This window comes from Mus pahari, chromosome 2, assembly GCF_900095145.1.
Source record: "Mus pahari chromosome 2, PAHARI_EIJ_v1.1, whole genome shotgun sequence".
Taxonomy (NCBI): Eukaryota; Metazoa; Chordata; class Mammalia; order Rodentia; family Muridae; genus Mus; species Mus pahari.
Window position 1 is genome coordinate 149426115 of NC_034591.1, and position 17534 is coordinate 149443648.

The 17534-nt window shown below is 39.6% G+C and overlaps 1 protein-coding gene across 1 annotated transcript in view; it reads right to left on the bottom strand.

Annotated features, from left to right (window-relative positions):
* The window catches only part of Lrp6 (LDL receptor related protein 6), a 122882-nt gene that overhangs the window by 13283 nt on the left and 92065 nt on the right, over window positions 1–17534 (bottom strand). Inside the window, exons 13-17 of the mRNA XM_021188702.2 lie at window positions 15118–15320; window positions 13104–13315; window positions 11690–11880; window positions 8521–8730; window positions 6894–7019 (exon numbers count right to left, since the gene is read on the bottom strand). Of these exons, the coding sequence (XP_021044361.1) occupies window positions 6894–7019; window positions 8521–8730; window positions 11690–11880; window positions 13104–13315; window positions 15118–15320 (942 nt within the window). The remainder of the gene's footprint in view (window positions 1–6893; window positions 7020–8520; window positions 8731–11689; window positions 11881–13103; window positions 13316–15117; window positions 15321–17534) is intronic.

A 17534-nucleotide genomic window follows, 5' to 3' on the forward strand; every position in this document is an offset into this window, starting at 1 on the left:
CCTTCCATGTGAGGCCTGCACGTTTTTGTGATCATACATACACTTGACTCGTGCGACCCCTCTTCACCCTCGGAGTATAAACTGTCTGATGCTCTGAGTAAAGTTGGTTCTTGCATGAGACTTTAGTCAGCCTTATTTACCATTTATATTCCCAGGTCCCCAAACCAGTTAGAATGGTAAACAAGTGAGAACTGGTTTTTACAGTAATTCTGAAGTGGCATTAGGATTTTTCACATTTGTATTGATAACAAAATAGCAGGGCTTGTGGGTAAAGCTGCAAGCACCTTAGTAGCCACAAGGTAGTTAACCACAGCTGCAGGGGTCCCTGAGTGCTGCAGAGCCACAGCAGTGCAGCCTTAATAAACAAAACAGTCCAGTTCCACTTAGGAATGCTTATGATGGAGCTGGTCCTGAGAGTATATCCCTGTGATCTCAGCAGTACAGGGAAGGGTATCAGACTTAAAGGTCATCCTTGGTCACAGCAAGTTTTAGACTAGCTACATGAGGACTTGTCTTTAAAGAAAAAAAAATCATGATAAATCAGTATTTAAGAAAAATGTTAATTGTTAAAAAAAAAAAAAAAAATCGCCGGGCAGTAGTGGCGCATGCCTTTAATCTCAGCACTTGGGAGGCAGAGGCAGGCAGATTTCTGAGTTCGAGGCCAGCCTGGTCTACAGTCTTGTGAGTTCCAGGACAGCCAGGGCTATACAGAGAAACCCTGTCTCAAAAAAACAAAAAAATCAAACAAACAAACAAAAAAATTCAAGTTCTTTATTGTTTACTGAGATGGAGGTATACACGATACTTACATTGCAAATCTATCCAGGCTAGTTTTTAATAGGCAAGCAACTGTTTACATTGTAAACATAAATCAAAATGGAGTATTACTTTTATCTAAAAGAATGACAAACAGGTATTCAGCAGGAATTTAAGCAAACAAAGAAACCTGAAGGACAAAATACAAGAAAACCAAGAAGAAGGAAGACCATCGTGTGGATACTTAATTCCTCCTTAGAATAGGGAACAAAATACCCATGAAAGGAGTTATTACAGAGACAAAGTTTGGAGCTAAGACAAAAGGATGGACTATCCAGAGACTACCCCNCCCGGGGATCCATCCAATCATCAGCCACCAAACCCAGACACTATTGCACATGCCAGCAAGATTCTGCTGAAGGGACTCTGATATAGTGGCCTCTTGTGAGGCTATGCCAGTGCCTGGCAAACACAGAAGTGGATGCTCACAGTCAGCTATTGGATGGAACACAGGGCCCCCAGTGGAGGCACTAGAGAAAATACCCAAGGAGCTGAAGGGTTCTGCAACCCTATAGGTAGAACAACAATATGAACTAACCAGTACCCCCAGAGCTCATGTCTCTAGCTGCATATATAGCAGAAGATGGCCTAGTTGGCCATCATTGGGAAAAGAGATCCCTTGGTCTTGCAAACCTTATATGCCCCAGTACAGGGGAATGCCAGGGCCAAGAAGTGGGAGTGGATGGGTAGGGGAGCAGGGCAGGGGGAGGGNATAGGGAACTTTCAGGATAACATTTGAAATGTAAATAAAGAAAATATCTAATAAAAAGAAAGAAAGAAAAAAAAGAAACCTGAAGGAGTGTATTGCATAAATAAATAAGTAAATAAAAAAAAACAAAACAAGCCAAGCAAACAAAAACAATGGCCAGCTTTTTATCTAATTATAAAACTGGAATTTAGGATCAGAAATTCAAGTTCTGGAAAATCTGAATCTACCCAATTCTGCAAATCTGACAGATAAGTAGCTCATGAGAGGGGTACTAACAATAAAACAGGTCACAATCTTAAGACCTAAGAACTTCTTTTTTAATATTCTTTTTCCATGTATGAGTGGGTACCTGCATATATGTATGTGCACACTGTCCATGCCTGGTGCCCATGGAAGCAAGAAGAGAGCATCAGTTCCTCCAAGAACTGGAGTTAGAGATGGTTGTGAGTTACTGTGTGGGTGCTAGGAACTACTAAACCTGGGTTATCTGCAAAAGCGGCAAGTACATGGAGCCATTTCTCGCTAGCCTTCTGAATGAAAATCTGATACTTCCAAAGGACTAAGTTCTGAAACTATATGCCATACGCAACCTACAGAAAATAAACAGGTAGGTACCACAGGGCGTGGTGCTGTCCATAAGCAATTCTGGCAACTGGGAGATGGAAGATTGAGTTTGAGACTCAGACAGGATACATACCAGAGATCTTGTCTCCAACAACAACAACAACAACAACATGGGGAAAGGGTGGAGTAGGGGATTGAGGGAAGGCCGCTCTCTGTAGCCCAAACTTGCTTCAAACTTGCAGTAATCCTATCTCAGCCTCCTAAATCTGGGGGTTACAGGAACAATCCACCACACGCACTCTTCTTCTCTCATTTTTCCTTATATTCCTTCCCTGTCCGTCTTGGGTATACAGGTACAGGTCAGAGGAGGATACTGGGCATCCCGCTTTACTGCTCTCCATTTAGGACAAGGTCTCTCACTAAACCTGGAGCTATACTGGTGGCCAGAGAGCCCCACTGACCCTCCTAACTCAGCACAGGGCTAGGGTCACAGTACACACAGCCGTGCCTGGCTTTATTTATTTTTCCATGGTGTTTGGAATTGTGACTAGGGCCCTCTTGCTTGTGCAGCAAATGCTCTCATCACCTCAAGCACACCCCTCCTCTTTGTGTGTCCATACCCCACCCTTTCTTTAATTTTAAGAGTCAAGGTCTCATCCTGTTTTCACGATGAACTCTGGGTTCAAATAATTCACAATCATCCATGTAACTTAAACTGATATTATAGGTACAAGCCATTACACACAGCAACATCAATGGTATGCATATGTGTAGGTCCATATGTATATATGCATATATATATGCATGTATGTATGTATGTGTACACACACACGCACACACACACACAACCCTTTGGTAGTACTGGGAATAGAACTCAAGGCTTTGCAAATACCCAGTGAGCAAGCATCACTGAGCTATATCCCTAGCTCAAAAACACATATTTTAATATAGTAAGGAAATGTAAGCTAATATTACAACTAAACCCATAGTGAATGATTGCTTGTCAAGACCTAGTATAAAATCCATGATGAACAACCATATTATTTGGAAAGGCTACCATTATTTGTGCCTGTTCATGTGGGCATATGTATGGGTAGATAATAGTCAATGCCAGGCTTTTTACTCTATTACTCTTTGAGACAAGATTTCTTATACAATCTAGAGCCCATCACTTCAGCCAGCCAGACTGGCCAATGAGCTGTGGCTCATGGCTTCTGAGTCCTGGGTTACAGATGTGCACATCCATCCTGGCTCTTCTATGTAGGTACTGGGGATGAGAACTGCTAGAGCATAGGCACATCTCCCCAAACTCTGACAAAGCTATATTACAGTCCATCTTCAAACCATATAGCTATATGAGGCCAAGTTCTCTCATACACTCCAGCCAAAACTGTGTGTTATACAAGAACAATGCAGAAATCATGAAAATCTAGCAGAACATTAAAAGGATTTACAAAAGCATAAAAACTCTTCATAGTAAAGCTTTTCTACCTTAAAATAGCTTTCTTAACATAATTCATTTATGAAAGCAGTTGGCATTTAGTATTGTTACTGTTACAAAGATTTCCTTTGCTTTACAAATGAGAAAAATAAGTCAGAGAGGCTAAGTGATGTTCAAGGACACAGAGCTGACTGTGTAACAAGGGATGTTCATCCTTAAAAGGACAAGAGCAGAAGAACTAGGGACTTCATTAAAGGCTTCATTATTTTGTCACCTGTGTTTGTCTATATGAGCAAAGTCTTACCGTATACCCCAGGCTAGTCTTGAGTTGGAGAAGATTCTGCCTCAGCCTTCTGAATGCTGTATTACAGTTTGTAATCCTGTATTGTTATTATTAATATTATTTAATTAATCTTACCGAACTTAGTTCATTAAAACATGTGCTGGTAAATCCTCTAAGGAACACATGAGTTTATCATAGGCTGACCAGAAAAGCATTATCTTTAAAACAGACTAGTGCAGATTACAGCTGAACAGTTTACATGGTAAATCTGAAGGATTGTTTCCTTGGAGTTTATTATATTTTCAAAAACATATTAGATTGTATAGAAGATTTAAAAGCATAAATATGACCCATTTCTTAAAACAAAACAAAACAAAACAAAAAAACGAAAAAAAAAAAAAAAACCAAAACCCCTGTGGATTTGGTTAAGACAGAATCAGGCAGTAAATGAAAGTAGCCGTCTGTATTCACACTGCACATGTGGGAGATCCAAGCAGCTATTACAGACCTCTCAGAGCATGGGACCTCATGAGCACTTGATGAATACATAAGTTATTACAAAAGAGGAGAAACACACATTTGTAATGACACAAGTACACAGAAGCACATGGAAACAGACCTCGCCAGAGGACATCAACTAAATTCTTAAGTCAGATAAAAGCAGAGAGCAAGTTGGGAAGAAATGCAGCCTCAGATGGTAAATGAGGCAAGTTCAAATGAGAGCTGTGCAGTGACGTTCAGTTCCTAGACTTCACTTACTTATACTGAGGAGTCAATGTAAGTTACAAAGATTGTCCAGAACATGCACAGAAGTTTCATTAAAAATTAAACACAATGGTTACTCACAGGAGAGTAACTAGTGTTACATAATGAACTGTGACTCAGTAATTAAAACGTGCTGACACATTTATACTCCTGGACCTCAAAAAGACATTATGTAAGAGAATTATGTAAGAGAATCTAACACCCAAAAGGTTACATGCCAAGGCCCCACTGATAATGTACAAACACCAAACTCTGACTGGGGCTACAGTCTGTGGAGTAGGAGCTGCTTCTAGAAAACTGCCCGGAAAGAACCGAGGCTCTTTGCTTTCTCCGTTTCTCTCCTTCCCTTTCCTCTGTCCCTCTGTCCCTCTGTGCCCTCCTCTCCCTCCTCTCTCTAGTGGTGGTGGACTGAACAGGTCTCATTAAGGGCCCAGGTCAGATTCTAATTCACCCTGTGGTCCGGTGCTGGCATCACAGGATCATGGGATTCTCTTTTGTGATTGCCACAACCTTTCTTTCCCCCTCCCTGTTTGCTAGCTCATTTTTTGTTTCTTGGAGACCAGGATGACCTTGCATTGCCTCCATCTCTCAAGCATACTATCTTCAAGAGCACTTTCTTAAAGCAACATTCTACATCTTGAGTCAGGTGACATTTGTATTCATTTTCTAAAACTTACTATTAATTCTATATACAAATAAAAAATTACTTGATAAACAAAAAAACCGAGCCCCTTTAAAAGAAATTTTCTAACTGAGGATGGGATACTGGTTCCGTTTTATCTCTTAAATTTCTTCAAGATTTGCTTTGTAAAGCAAGTCTAGCACTCTATATGGAAACACAATTTCTTTTAACTTTGATAAAACACATGTAACAACATTTTATCGATTGAATCATTTAAGGGTATTTAATTCAATAGCATTAAATGGGTTTACACCGCTGTACAAAGTTTGATTTTATTTCATTTGTTCTGGTTATTTTTCTCTGTTCAGACAGTCTCCCTAAGCTGTCCGAGCTGGTCTCAGACTTGTAAGCCTGCCAGTGTGAGACTTCTCTGGGAGTTCCAGCATACACATACGCACCCAGCAATGCTCCCCTGTCCTTCCCCTTTATGTCAAGCTCTGTGGCTTACGTTGTCTGTGCACATGAAGTCTCTGAAGAAGAGCGCCCTAGCATCTCACAGCCGTCAGTCCTTTTCAGAACAGGATACTGAGGCTTTTAGCCCCACAGAGGAGCTGTATTTAACTATTCAAATAATAAAAACTAGATTCATTTTAAATTTTTGTCTGTGCAAATAACAGCATGCCACAATTATTTCCCTTCAATTAAAATTAACTGTTAAATTATCTCCTGTAAGAAGACTTCTTATTTAAGGATATGAATGTTATTAATAGTGCTTAATATTGCCACACTATGGTATAACAAAAGAATATACCAATTTGTTATCCCTCACTAGTGATAACAAACTTGGCTAAATTACTCTACACAGGGGAGATGACACAGTAGGTACAAGCCTGGGGACCTGAGATGAGATCCCAAGGGCCCACATAGGCTGGGCATGACAGTATCCATCTGTATCCCCAGAAGCTCACAGCCCGCCTGCCTGGGTGCAGTGATGAAGAGAAGCACCTGCCGTTGTCTTCTGACCCCACAGACATCTGCACTCACTCATGAGCACACGCATGTGAGTGTGCATCCCTATACACATGTTGACATAAAGCCTATACGGGTTTTATAGTTTTCTTTCATTGTTGGGTTTTACTTTTGTCTTTCTCTTTTTTTAAAAAACAACAGGAAAATCCTGATGGATTTGAACAAAAAAAAAATTCTCTTTACCGGATACACTCCAAGCAATGATGTAATTCAGAATTCAATGGGTAAAGACCAGAGTGAATTCATTTTACTACTCCCTAGACTATGGGGAAGCCACTGTATTATTAGGAAATATAATTCATAGGTTGAAAATACCATAAGACATATATAATAATAAAATACTATTTGACTTTAAAAAAGGGAACTCCTATCATGTGCTTACTACAAAGAAATGAGCCTAGAGAATGCATGTTAAATGAAATAAGAATGGTAACCATCTCATAATTACACTTTTATGTGGAATGTGTAAAACCCAAACATACAGAAACAGAGTTTGTTAAAACAGTGGCCACTGGAGTCAGGAGCAGTAGGGAAATGTCTGGGGAGCAGGTGGGGGAAAAGGCAAGCCTGGGAGACAAACAAATCGAACACAAACGACCAACTAAGTCAGGAGAAATAGCAGCTTTACAGACTAGCAATAGATGAAAGAGTTTAACATCGTTACCTCCACAGGACAGCTCATCCTGAAGCAGAACTAAGTGCATGGGGCAGGAGCATCTTGTAGTACCATCTCCTTTTACAAGGCAAATATGTGAACAGCCACCATTATCCTGGGCACAAGGGTGCTGTCCTGGAAAAGAGTGATTATCATAATAAATGATTTATGAATCACAAACAATACCACATCTTAAAAAAATGTTCTGAGTTTACCTCTACATAGTATAATTCCACGCTCTGTCCCTATATGACCTATAACACATTATCTATCCATGCCCCCAGCAAGGAGGTGAATGAGATGGGAGCCTACTATGGCCAAGCGAGTCTTAAACTCTTAGGTTCAAGTGACCCTCCTATCTCAGCCTCCAGAAACACCCAGACTACAAGCATGTAGCTCTAGCATGTTATATCATCCTAAACTACTGTAGGCAAGAGCTGGGAAAACTGCTCTGCCGCGAGGGATGCCCTGGGTTCAATCCCCAGGATCATACAAACAACAACAAACCCAAACAACATGATGAATAGAAAATTTAACTATGATATGTTAACTATTTAAGATATTAATTACAAATAAGGGCATGATGTAGTTCATGATGTATTCCAGTACTAGAAAGCAGAGGCAAAAGGCTCACCATAAGTAAAGGCCAGAACTGGTTACACAGCAAGTTCTAGGCCAGCTAGGACCACACAATGAGCCCGGTTTTCAAAAACACCAAATAAGTAAAACATAACTTATAGAACTAGAAAAGTTGCTAGGGAGACTGTTGGCACTTACATAGTTTTATTTCTAAAATTGAGAATTCTCTTCTAAACATTTTAACTCAGAACTCTACTATCCTAAAGGATAAAAGTATTTCATTTTAAAGGGTATATTTTAATATAGAATTTGTAGAAAATTAAAGTTAGCAGAAGAAAGAACTTTATGGTCACATGGAACTGAGAAAGACAAAACTGCTTGCTTGTTCAATTGCCAAAGGTAGCATAAAGTATTACAAAGGCCTGATTTCCTTTTATTGGGTGAAGCTAAAAAGCAAGCCATTCAGCAACTCTTCAATGTCTACTTTACAACTTGTACTCACAAAGCCACTGCTCTGAGTTTTCTATTTAGCTTGTGTTACAAGCAATCTGATCTTTGCTATTAGAGTATCAGTATCATTATGCAATACAGCCACCACTTATGATCTGTTTTCTATCATATCAATCTGTGTTGATACTGAGATGGTCAACAATCTACAAAGGAGTAGATTAACCAAAATGGATACTACTTATTGTACTTGAGTATGTATCAACAAAGGTGGCTCTCAGTCTTTCAAGTATACAATACAGTAAAGATCAAACCCAGGCCTTGTGGATGCCAAGCCAGAGCTTTACCAGGGCATCCCAGGGCTTGGTTTACTGAGACTAGGTCTAACGCGCACTCCTCCTGCCTTCACCCTGGTGCTAAGATCACAGGACTACACTTCTTTACCTGGCTTCATGATCATTTTGAAAAACCCAAATCACACTCTATTTAACACTTCAACAAAATGTTTTTCTAACTATAAAAACAAATAAAGAAGAAAAATGTTGAAACCATGAAGCCATGTCTTTTCTTACAGCACAGCATGCTCCTTGGCACTGTCCACCTCACTTACTGTACTCCTGAAGGTTCAGCTCCTTTACTGCATGGATGTCACTCAGCTGAGCAATTCGAGCCTGGACCTTGGTTCTTCCTTCTCGACCAGTCATGTCAATTTTTTCAATCATCTGCTGCTGTTTATCAATCCAATAGAGCCAGTTTTCAAACACAGTCAGGCCCACAGGCTGTAATATATTAGAGTCTTCTAGCACTATCCTGTTGGCACCTTGGAAAAGGAAAGTATTTAACAGTAATGATTTGTGTGCCCAAATCCCACTTTCAGCAGTTATCCCATGAATACCAGGTAGATCCTAGAAGTAAGGAAAACCCAGGCATGTGCAACTAGGAGTTAATCCCAATCCATGGAGAATTTTCTAGTTATGAAATTTAACAAAGAACTTGGGACAGCAGGATTCAATTTATTTTTAGCAGAATCCATTTTGAATTAAATTTTATGAAAAGCTGACACAATAAAGCAGATCAAAACAATGCCTGTCTAGGTGAGACAGTGGTGGTAAACACTTGAGACGTTTATGAAAAACAATTCAACTGCCACTCGACCTGGCTTCTCAGAACACACACAGTCCATCTGACTCACAGGTAGTGGATTAATCCTATGCTATCCTGGACTCAACATCTAAGAACAGAGATATAAATGAGGGCAGGTTAACTTCTGGATGCTGTGGTAATGCTACAACACAGATAAGCAATTTGTGGTACCTCTGGAGTTTGGTATCCTCCATGCTGTTAGAGGAACTCAGAAAATAACCTCTAAGGAAAAGGGAGGACTACATACAAGTAAGCAACATCAAAAGTTTTTAGTAATATATCTCAGAGACGGACTCATATGTGTAAGAATTTCCTATGGGATGAGTAGGGTGCATATGTGTGTGCGTGCATGTGTGTGTGCGTGTGTGTGTGATTGAGAATTGAATCCAAGGCCTTGCTTATGTTAGGTATGTGCTCTAGCACTGAAGTACACCCCCAGCCAAGAATCATGTGTGATAAAGTTTTATCTCATGGGCTGGAGAGATAAACTAGTGGTTAAGAGCACTGGCTGCTCTTCCAGAGGACCCAGATCTGATTCCCAGCACCCACATGGCAGCCCATCCATCTGTGACTCTAGTCCCAGGGAATCCTCCACAGGTACCAGACACAGATGTAGTATACAGACATGCAGTCAAGCAAAGCAGTTTGTTTTTTTTTTTTCTTAAACTTATGTCTCAAAACAGTAGAAAAGACAGAATGTGAAGTTTCTTGTCTTATCAGCAAAAGGAGGCTCATATAAATGTAAAAAGTACAGGACAAGTACAGAACAAAACTTCCTCAACGAGGCTAAGACTGATCCAAATTCTTTATCATATATGTAACTTAATTATCATATATGTAACTTAACAGTAAATTCATATTCTGAATCCACAGAAAATTCTAGAAACTGAAAGTGGAAATGGCAGATGGGTACAGTGGTGTGAACCCACAAACACAGTTGCTCAGGAGGAGCAGGCAGACAGGATACCTCAAGTTTACAGCCCATGTGGGCAACCCAATTAGACTTTCAGGGGTCGTGGGAGATATGAATTATAAAAAAACAGGGAAATCAAAACAACAGAAATTTTGTTCAGTTTCAATAAATAAGGTGAAGAACGTTATTACTGTGCTAAACATTTTTTTGTTTTGGGTTTTTGTTTGTTTGTTTTATTTGGTTTTGTCTGTATGTGTCTGTTTGTGCGTGCATGTATGCTTTTTTTGAGACAGGGTTTCTGTGTGTTGTAGCCTTGGAGGTCCTGGAACTTGCTCTGCCACCTCTGCCTGGCTGTGAAGGATATTTTAAACTACTAGGCTGGTTAAAACCTCCAACACTGCCAGGTACTGGAGAGACAACTCTCATACAATGTTGACAGGGTCTTTAGACTGATGGGAATCGTAGAGAGAACCTACACTCTGGCCTTTTTCTGTCAGTATGGATGTATATATGTATGTATGTTACTGTCTGTATTACATAGAAATTCTACCACTGCTTTTAGGCTACAGAGAAATGTTCATAAGATCCATGTAGCACTGTGGAGGTTGGTTGCTTTTGGGTTTTGTTTTGCTTTGGTTTTTTTGTTTTTTTGTTTTTTGTTTTGAAATGGGGTATTGGTATTAGGCCAGGCAGGCCTCAAAATCAGTATCTTCTTGCTTTAGTTTCCAAGAGGAATTAGAGCCATCATCACAACTGCCTTACTTATTCTTGAATAGAAGTGATAATCAGCATGTAGACATGTTACAATGTATTTTTCCAGGAAAGATGATCACAAATAATGCTCAGTGAATACAAGGGTAGTATTTATATAAGACATATCATCTAAAAGGGAAACTATCCAATCAATGGTTACCTCCTTTAAATGCTGATAATTATTGGCAAAATGTTCTACACTACAAGTTCTGCTGTTTCTACTGGATTTGTGTTATGGAGATAGGACTCAGCACAGCGCGTGAAGCAAGTGCTCATGCCTGGGCTCCATCTCCACTCTGAGGAGAGTATGTTATTTCCACTATCCTGACAAGTGTTGCGTACAATAAACCTTAACATACTTTTGCCACTCTGACAAAAGTAAACAGTATATTTCAATTTTATTTTCCTGGTCACTAACAGGGCCATCATGAATTATGATAGACGAGGTAACTATGATTACAAACAGAGGACCATAAAAGTAAAACGTTAACAGTGTGAGAATGTAAGTGATGCCTTTGTGAAGGGTGAGTACCAACTTGAGCCAAGTAGGAGCACTGCCAGTTCTTCCTTGGTTGAGACTACTCTCAAGACTTAACAAGAGACCTGAGGAATCACACTTCAGAATGTCTGCATATATAAAATTTGTTTGTGAATGTTTACACATGCAAACTTTTATATGGAAAAATGAGTTGAGAGACCAGTCACAGGCTAGAGTTCAGAGAAGACAAGAATGTAAAAGTCAAGGAGAAGAATTAGGAAAGAAAAGATACATAATTTTCAGATCAATAAAACTAGTGAGTAATTAGGGAACAAAGGAAGTAATTAAAGATCTCCTTAACTAACATGATGCTGAATATATCTAATGATAAAATTATAATCATGTACAAAAATAACATAGGAAGAATACAAATTCACAGCACTGAAACCATTTTAAAACTCAAATTAAAATACAGAGACACTTGTGGGGTACCTGAGAGATCGCTGCTTTCAATTCGCCGGAGATCTGAGTCGGCCCAGAAGAGCTTGCCCAGCTTGCTATCAAGAGCCAAAGCAATCGGTTTACTTAAGCCACTGAAAAAGAGGACCTCTCGCTCTGTACCATCCAATGCAGCCCGTTCAATTTTAGGAGATCTTTCCTGAAGATTGGTAAAATACATATACCTAAAGATAACAGGAAAAATTAAAAATTACTGAAGACTCAGAGAGCCGAGACTATTCTTGGTAAGATAAACACAGAAAGTACAGCTGATTGGCAGAACCATTGCCTAACATGTACAAGGCCTTGAGTTGGAGCCCCCAAAACATAAACACAAATTTAAAAAAGATAAATGGAGGTAAAATACTTTTAAATCTATTTAAAAATGTCCAGCAATATGGAAACAAACAAAATTTATATAATTGAGTAAACCTGATATCTCAATGTCCGTTTATATTTCATAGTTAGGTTAAATCTCTCTCTCCTCAGGGATGTACTTTTGACAGTGAGCATGCTCAAGCTCTTTCTGTAGCGTTCTGGGGTATGCACTATGCAGTCAGTCATTCTAAGCAGGTAGTCTCCCAGGCAACAATGTGCTGGAGCTTCTCACTGCTAAGCACAACTGAGAATAACTACCAGTTAACCTTTCTCCAGGTCCTCCTGCCCCACCCCACTTATTTTTTAAAAAGGTCAAGATATATATTACTTTTAATAATAGTAACAAAGAGTACCAAGTTTTCAGAAAATTACATTTTATAGATTAAAAAAAAAAAAAAATCAACGGCCAGAGAAATCTAGGTACAAAATTATAAATTATTCCTCTAATTCACCTTTTTTATAACTAAAAATGAGACATACAAATAAATCTTTTATAGAGTCCATCCCTTTTCTGTAATTCTAAGAGTGATTAATCTTTTCCCTGCTAACATCCTGGGCATTTATTCAGATGTAACCGAGCACTGAATTGTTTATCAAATGCAAAGCTCTATTAAATGAAAGAAGACATAACAGTCATTTAAGATGGAGCCAAAGGTCTAGTAATAACTGTGCAACTGAAAAATAGTTAGGTAAAGGCCAACTGGAAAGGGGTAAGAGTGACTAAAGAGACACGGAGTGAGCATGGGATCCAGAGTGGGAGGATNTNATCTGCCTGGGAGTGGNGGAGGTCAGGGAAGCNACACAGAGGATGTGGAATGGTCCCAGAGGAGTGGGTAGGATTTAGAGGTAAACAAACAGAACAACTCTGGGCAGCACAGCACAATCAGAGAAAGCAGGGAGAAGATGTAGGCCAAGGGGACAAGGGATGGGAAACACTGAGTGGAGTTGTTTGCTGGTGTGAGGAGCAGAAAGAGAACCAAAGGGTAAGGAGGCATCAGAGGCAATCTCAGGCTGTGGCTTTGGAACATACCCTTTCTCGGGGTTTACCACAATGGCTCGAGGTCTGTCTTGCTCGCCTTTTAGAACCACCCCAACTGATCGTCCATCTAATCTTGTCACATCAATGACATTGGTAGCTTCACAGGTCCAGTAGATGTAACGGCTATAAATATCAATGCTGAGATCATAGGGCTGTATTTCAAGGTTCTGATTTGGGGCTGAGCTTGCAACTACATTAAACCCCTAAAGAAAAGAAAGAAACACATAAGTCAGACTCTACACCAGATAACCACAAGGCAATAAACACAATTCTTAATTTGTGTGATCATACACCAGAAGGATATCCAGTCTTTGAAGATATTTCTTTAAAAAAGGGTTTTTATGAGTGATGTGCTTACTTATCAAATGCATTTCAGGGCTACTTTAACCTGGAGCAGAAGAGGGTGGTGGGGACAACACAGAGAGGTCCAAGAATCTGACAATGCCTTGATCAGAGAGGAGAACAACTTTCTTCCAGAATGATAAAAAACTGAAGCTCCAATCACAACCTAGACATACATCCAGAGCAGTGGTCCCCATCCAAGGGTGATGCTGCACCCACAGGACGCCACAGGTGTGGGAATATCCACAGATATTTTGATATCAAAATGTGGGAATCCTACTGGCAGCTACTAGGTGAAGGCCAGGAATGCTGCTGAACACCCTGCAGTCCATGGAGCTGCATGCTAGGCCTCCACCCCTCACACAGACACACTGCTCTGCAGCTGGAACTTGCCACACTTTAACTTCCTGCATGCTGGGACTACTGGCCTATATGGGGAAACAGGAATCATTTTTTTAAAAAAGATTTATTTATTTATTTAATGTATGTGGGTATACTGATGCTATCTTCAGACCCACCAGAAGGTGGCATCAGATCCCATTACAGATGGTTGTGAGCCACCATGTAGTTGCTGGGAATTGAACTCAGAACCTCTGGAAGAGCAGTCAGTGCTCTTAACTGCTGAGCCATCTCTCCAGCCCAATAGCAATTATTATTATATTACTATTATTAATGTAATTTTTTCTTACATAGTCAACCAAAAGCACATTTTTTTATATAGTAGGTCCAAATAAATTTTATTTCATTTACTAGGATTCTGAATTAATACAACCTTTCAAAAAGATACCTAATTTATTTGCCATGTCTTTGGCTGTATAATTTCTATCTACCAGTTACTGGCTACCACCACTGGCCTATGAGAATAAGGTACAGATAGAGTACAAGGTATGAGCACACGGCTAACATTGCTGAATGATCCTCAGCACCCTGTACATGACACCCTCCCTTTTCTTCACCATAAGGTAAGACACTCATTTCCCTATATTTTAACACATTGAAATGTAACATGCTTGCTGTAAAGAAGACAACCAACGGCTACTGTAATCTGAAGCTAACACTGACTGAGCCCAGCAAGGAAGGAAGTGTAAATAGTACTGAAATCCATGGCTCGGACATAGGCACAGATGGGACTGATTAATATCATTATTCTCATCCTGCAGTCCCCAAAGAGTTACCAAAAAATACTGGATCAAATTGTTGGAGTTTTAATTTTTTACTAAGATTATGTTTCTTACTCAATGAGTCTTTTAAGTAAAAGGTAATTAGTAATATAATTATATCTGTACAATCCCTACAATTAACAGGTAGAGGCTTTATGTCTTGCATTATGTTCAATCAAAAAAGTTAACTAAGATTTCTAATGAGTGATAGAGCTGGGATCGGAACTAAGATCTACTTGATTTCAAGACCTGTACTTCTGCACACACCAGGATAATGGAAAGATGGCATGAGTAGATGTAACCAGTGGTCAAAGTCACTAACGACCTCTTTTCCCTGATAAAATGTCCAACCCAATGCCATCATCATGTTTCTAGGGTACAGTTAACTTGAGAAGTTAAAAATAAAAAATATGATCTTCCATTTCCCCTGAACACAAATGAAGCAGTGTGGACAGTTGGAGCAATTCTAGTCAGCAATGAACTCCGGATTAAGCCTGAGTTACCTGGCCACCATCTTCATGTGCCTTTCGTATCGAGTTCTGTCGAGAGTCAATCCAGTAGAGCTGCTTGTCCAAAGGGTCATAATCAATGGCCCGGACATTCCGAAGGCTGTGGATAGGAAGGATGATGTCAGGGCTCTGTTGTTCATCAATCACCATGCGGTTGATGGCGCTCTTCTGACTGAAGAGCAGGAAGGTGGTAGGAGCTTTAAAAAGAAAAAAGCAAATCTAAAACACAGTGAGGGACTAGGGTCTTCATCACCCCCAAGGTCTGGTGAAGCTGTTAATGTACCTCCAATTGAAAGGGTATAGTAAAGCTAAGGGAAGAACTCTTTGACATGCATCCAGAAATGCCCTACAAAGTGAGAATAATCAGCACTCTGGCTATCAAGCCAGTTATAACTGTTTCCCATCCCTTGTCCCCTCGGCCTACATCTTCTTCCTGCTTTCTCTGATTGTGCTGTGCTGCCCAGAGTTGTTCTGTTTGTTTACCTCTAAATCCTACCCACTCCTCTGGGACCATTCCACATCCTCTGTGTNGCTTCCCTGACCTCCNCCACTCCCAGGCAGATNANATCCTCCCACTCTGGATCCCATGCTCACTCCGTGTCTCTTTAGTCACTCTTACCCCTTTCCAGTTGGCCTTTACCTAACTATTTTTCAGTTGCACAGTTATTACTAGACCTTTGGCTCCATCTTAAATGACTGTTATGTCTTCTTTCATTTAATAGAGCTTTGCATTTGATAAACAATTCAGTGCTCGGTTACATCTGAATAAATGCCCAGGATGTTAGCAGGGAAAAGATTAATCACTCTTAGAATTACAGAAAAGGGATGGACTCTATAAAAGATTTATTTGTATGTCTCATTTTTAGTTATAAAAAAGGTGAATTAGAGGAATAATTTATAATTTTGTACCTAGATATCTCTGGCCATTGATTATTTTACCTCTAAGATTTATTTATTTTATATATTTGAGTATAGTGTTACTGTCTTCAGATACACCAGAAGAGGGCATGGATCCCATTATAGATGGCTGTGAGGCACCATGTGGTTGCTGGGATTTGAACTCAGGACATCTGGAAGAGCAATCAGTGCTCTTAACTGTTGAGCCATCTCTCCAACCCCCTGGCCATTGGTTTTCAATCATCTAGCCTGTTTTTTTGTCTTGCAAAAATACCAAAGATCTTATTTTTAATTAATCATTTAATAATAACATAAATGGTTATTTGCTTTGCAGGGAGAAGGAAAAGATTGATAAAACAAAGAAAACTTTAAAAAACCACAAGACACAAAACTACAATAAGTATTTATAACTTCACTAACTAAATGTGCTGTTTCTATGGTAAGATGATACCAATTCAGAAATGAGAAAGTGTGTCCAAGACAACACTTCCCTATCCCAGGGACTGAGCCTCTCGTTAGTCATCTCCAGTTCATGATAACATCTGAGAAGTAGAGGAACGAGGCTTACAGTGACTTTTATGGTCAGCCTGTGTTATATGATGAGAGCCTATCGTCAAAACAGACAAACAAACAAATGGCATTTGAGAGTGTTACCAGCAACAGGAATACCTAAAAGTATTAAAGTTTAAAAAGTATAAAAGTACTTTTTAAACCCTAATATAGCCCCCTCCCCCTTACTGATATAGTTTGTCGGTACCAATTCTTTAATTTGCTATATTTTCCCTATACATATATATTTATCATTAAATTTAATTTAATTTAAGGGGCTGGATAGACAGCTCACTGGTTAAGAGCTCTTCTTGGTACAAGATTCAATTCCCCGCATCCACATGGTGGCTCACAGCCTTCTGTAACTGTAATTTTAGGGGATCCAATGTCCCTTTCTGACACACAGTGAGCACCAGGCATACATGTGACAGACATACTTACAGGCAGGCAAACAGAGCAATGAGAAGAAATTGTAGTAATATACTGTAATTTAATTGCCATTAACATACTATTTGCTTTAGGGAAACTACTAAGGAGAATTAATACCACCTGAACACAAGCACACAGGACAGCTGACTAACATAAGAGATGGTCACAGAGTGCAGCACAGAAAGAATGGAAGTGCTAGGCAAAGAACGTATTGTATCATGGGTAGGACTGAAACGGATTGCACTGAGCTACTTAGGACCACATGCAATTTAAAACTTATGAATAATTTCTGGAATTTTCAATTTATTATTTCCAGATGGAGGCTGACTACAGGTAATAGAAACTACAAAAAAATGACAGTGGGGGCAGAGGGTTGCTATATTCTATACACATAAATGTGATGATACTTTATTTTTCTTGGTGCTCAGCCAATACCTAAACCCAACAGACACATCCTTCTCAAGGGTGTTGGCACAGGAAGCCATGCCAGAGCTCCTTGCCTGACCCCTGATCTTCACAGCTCTTACTTGTAGCTC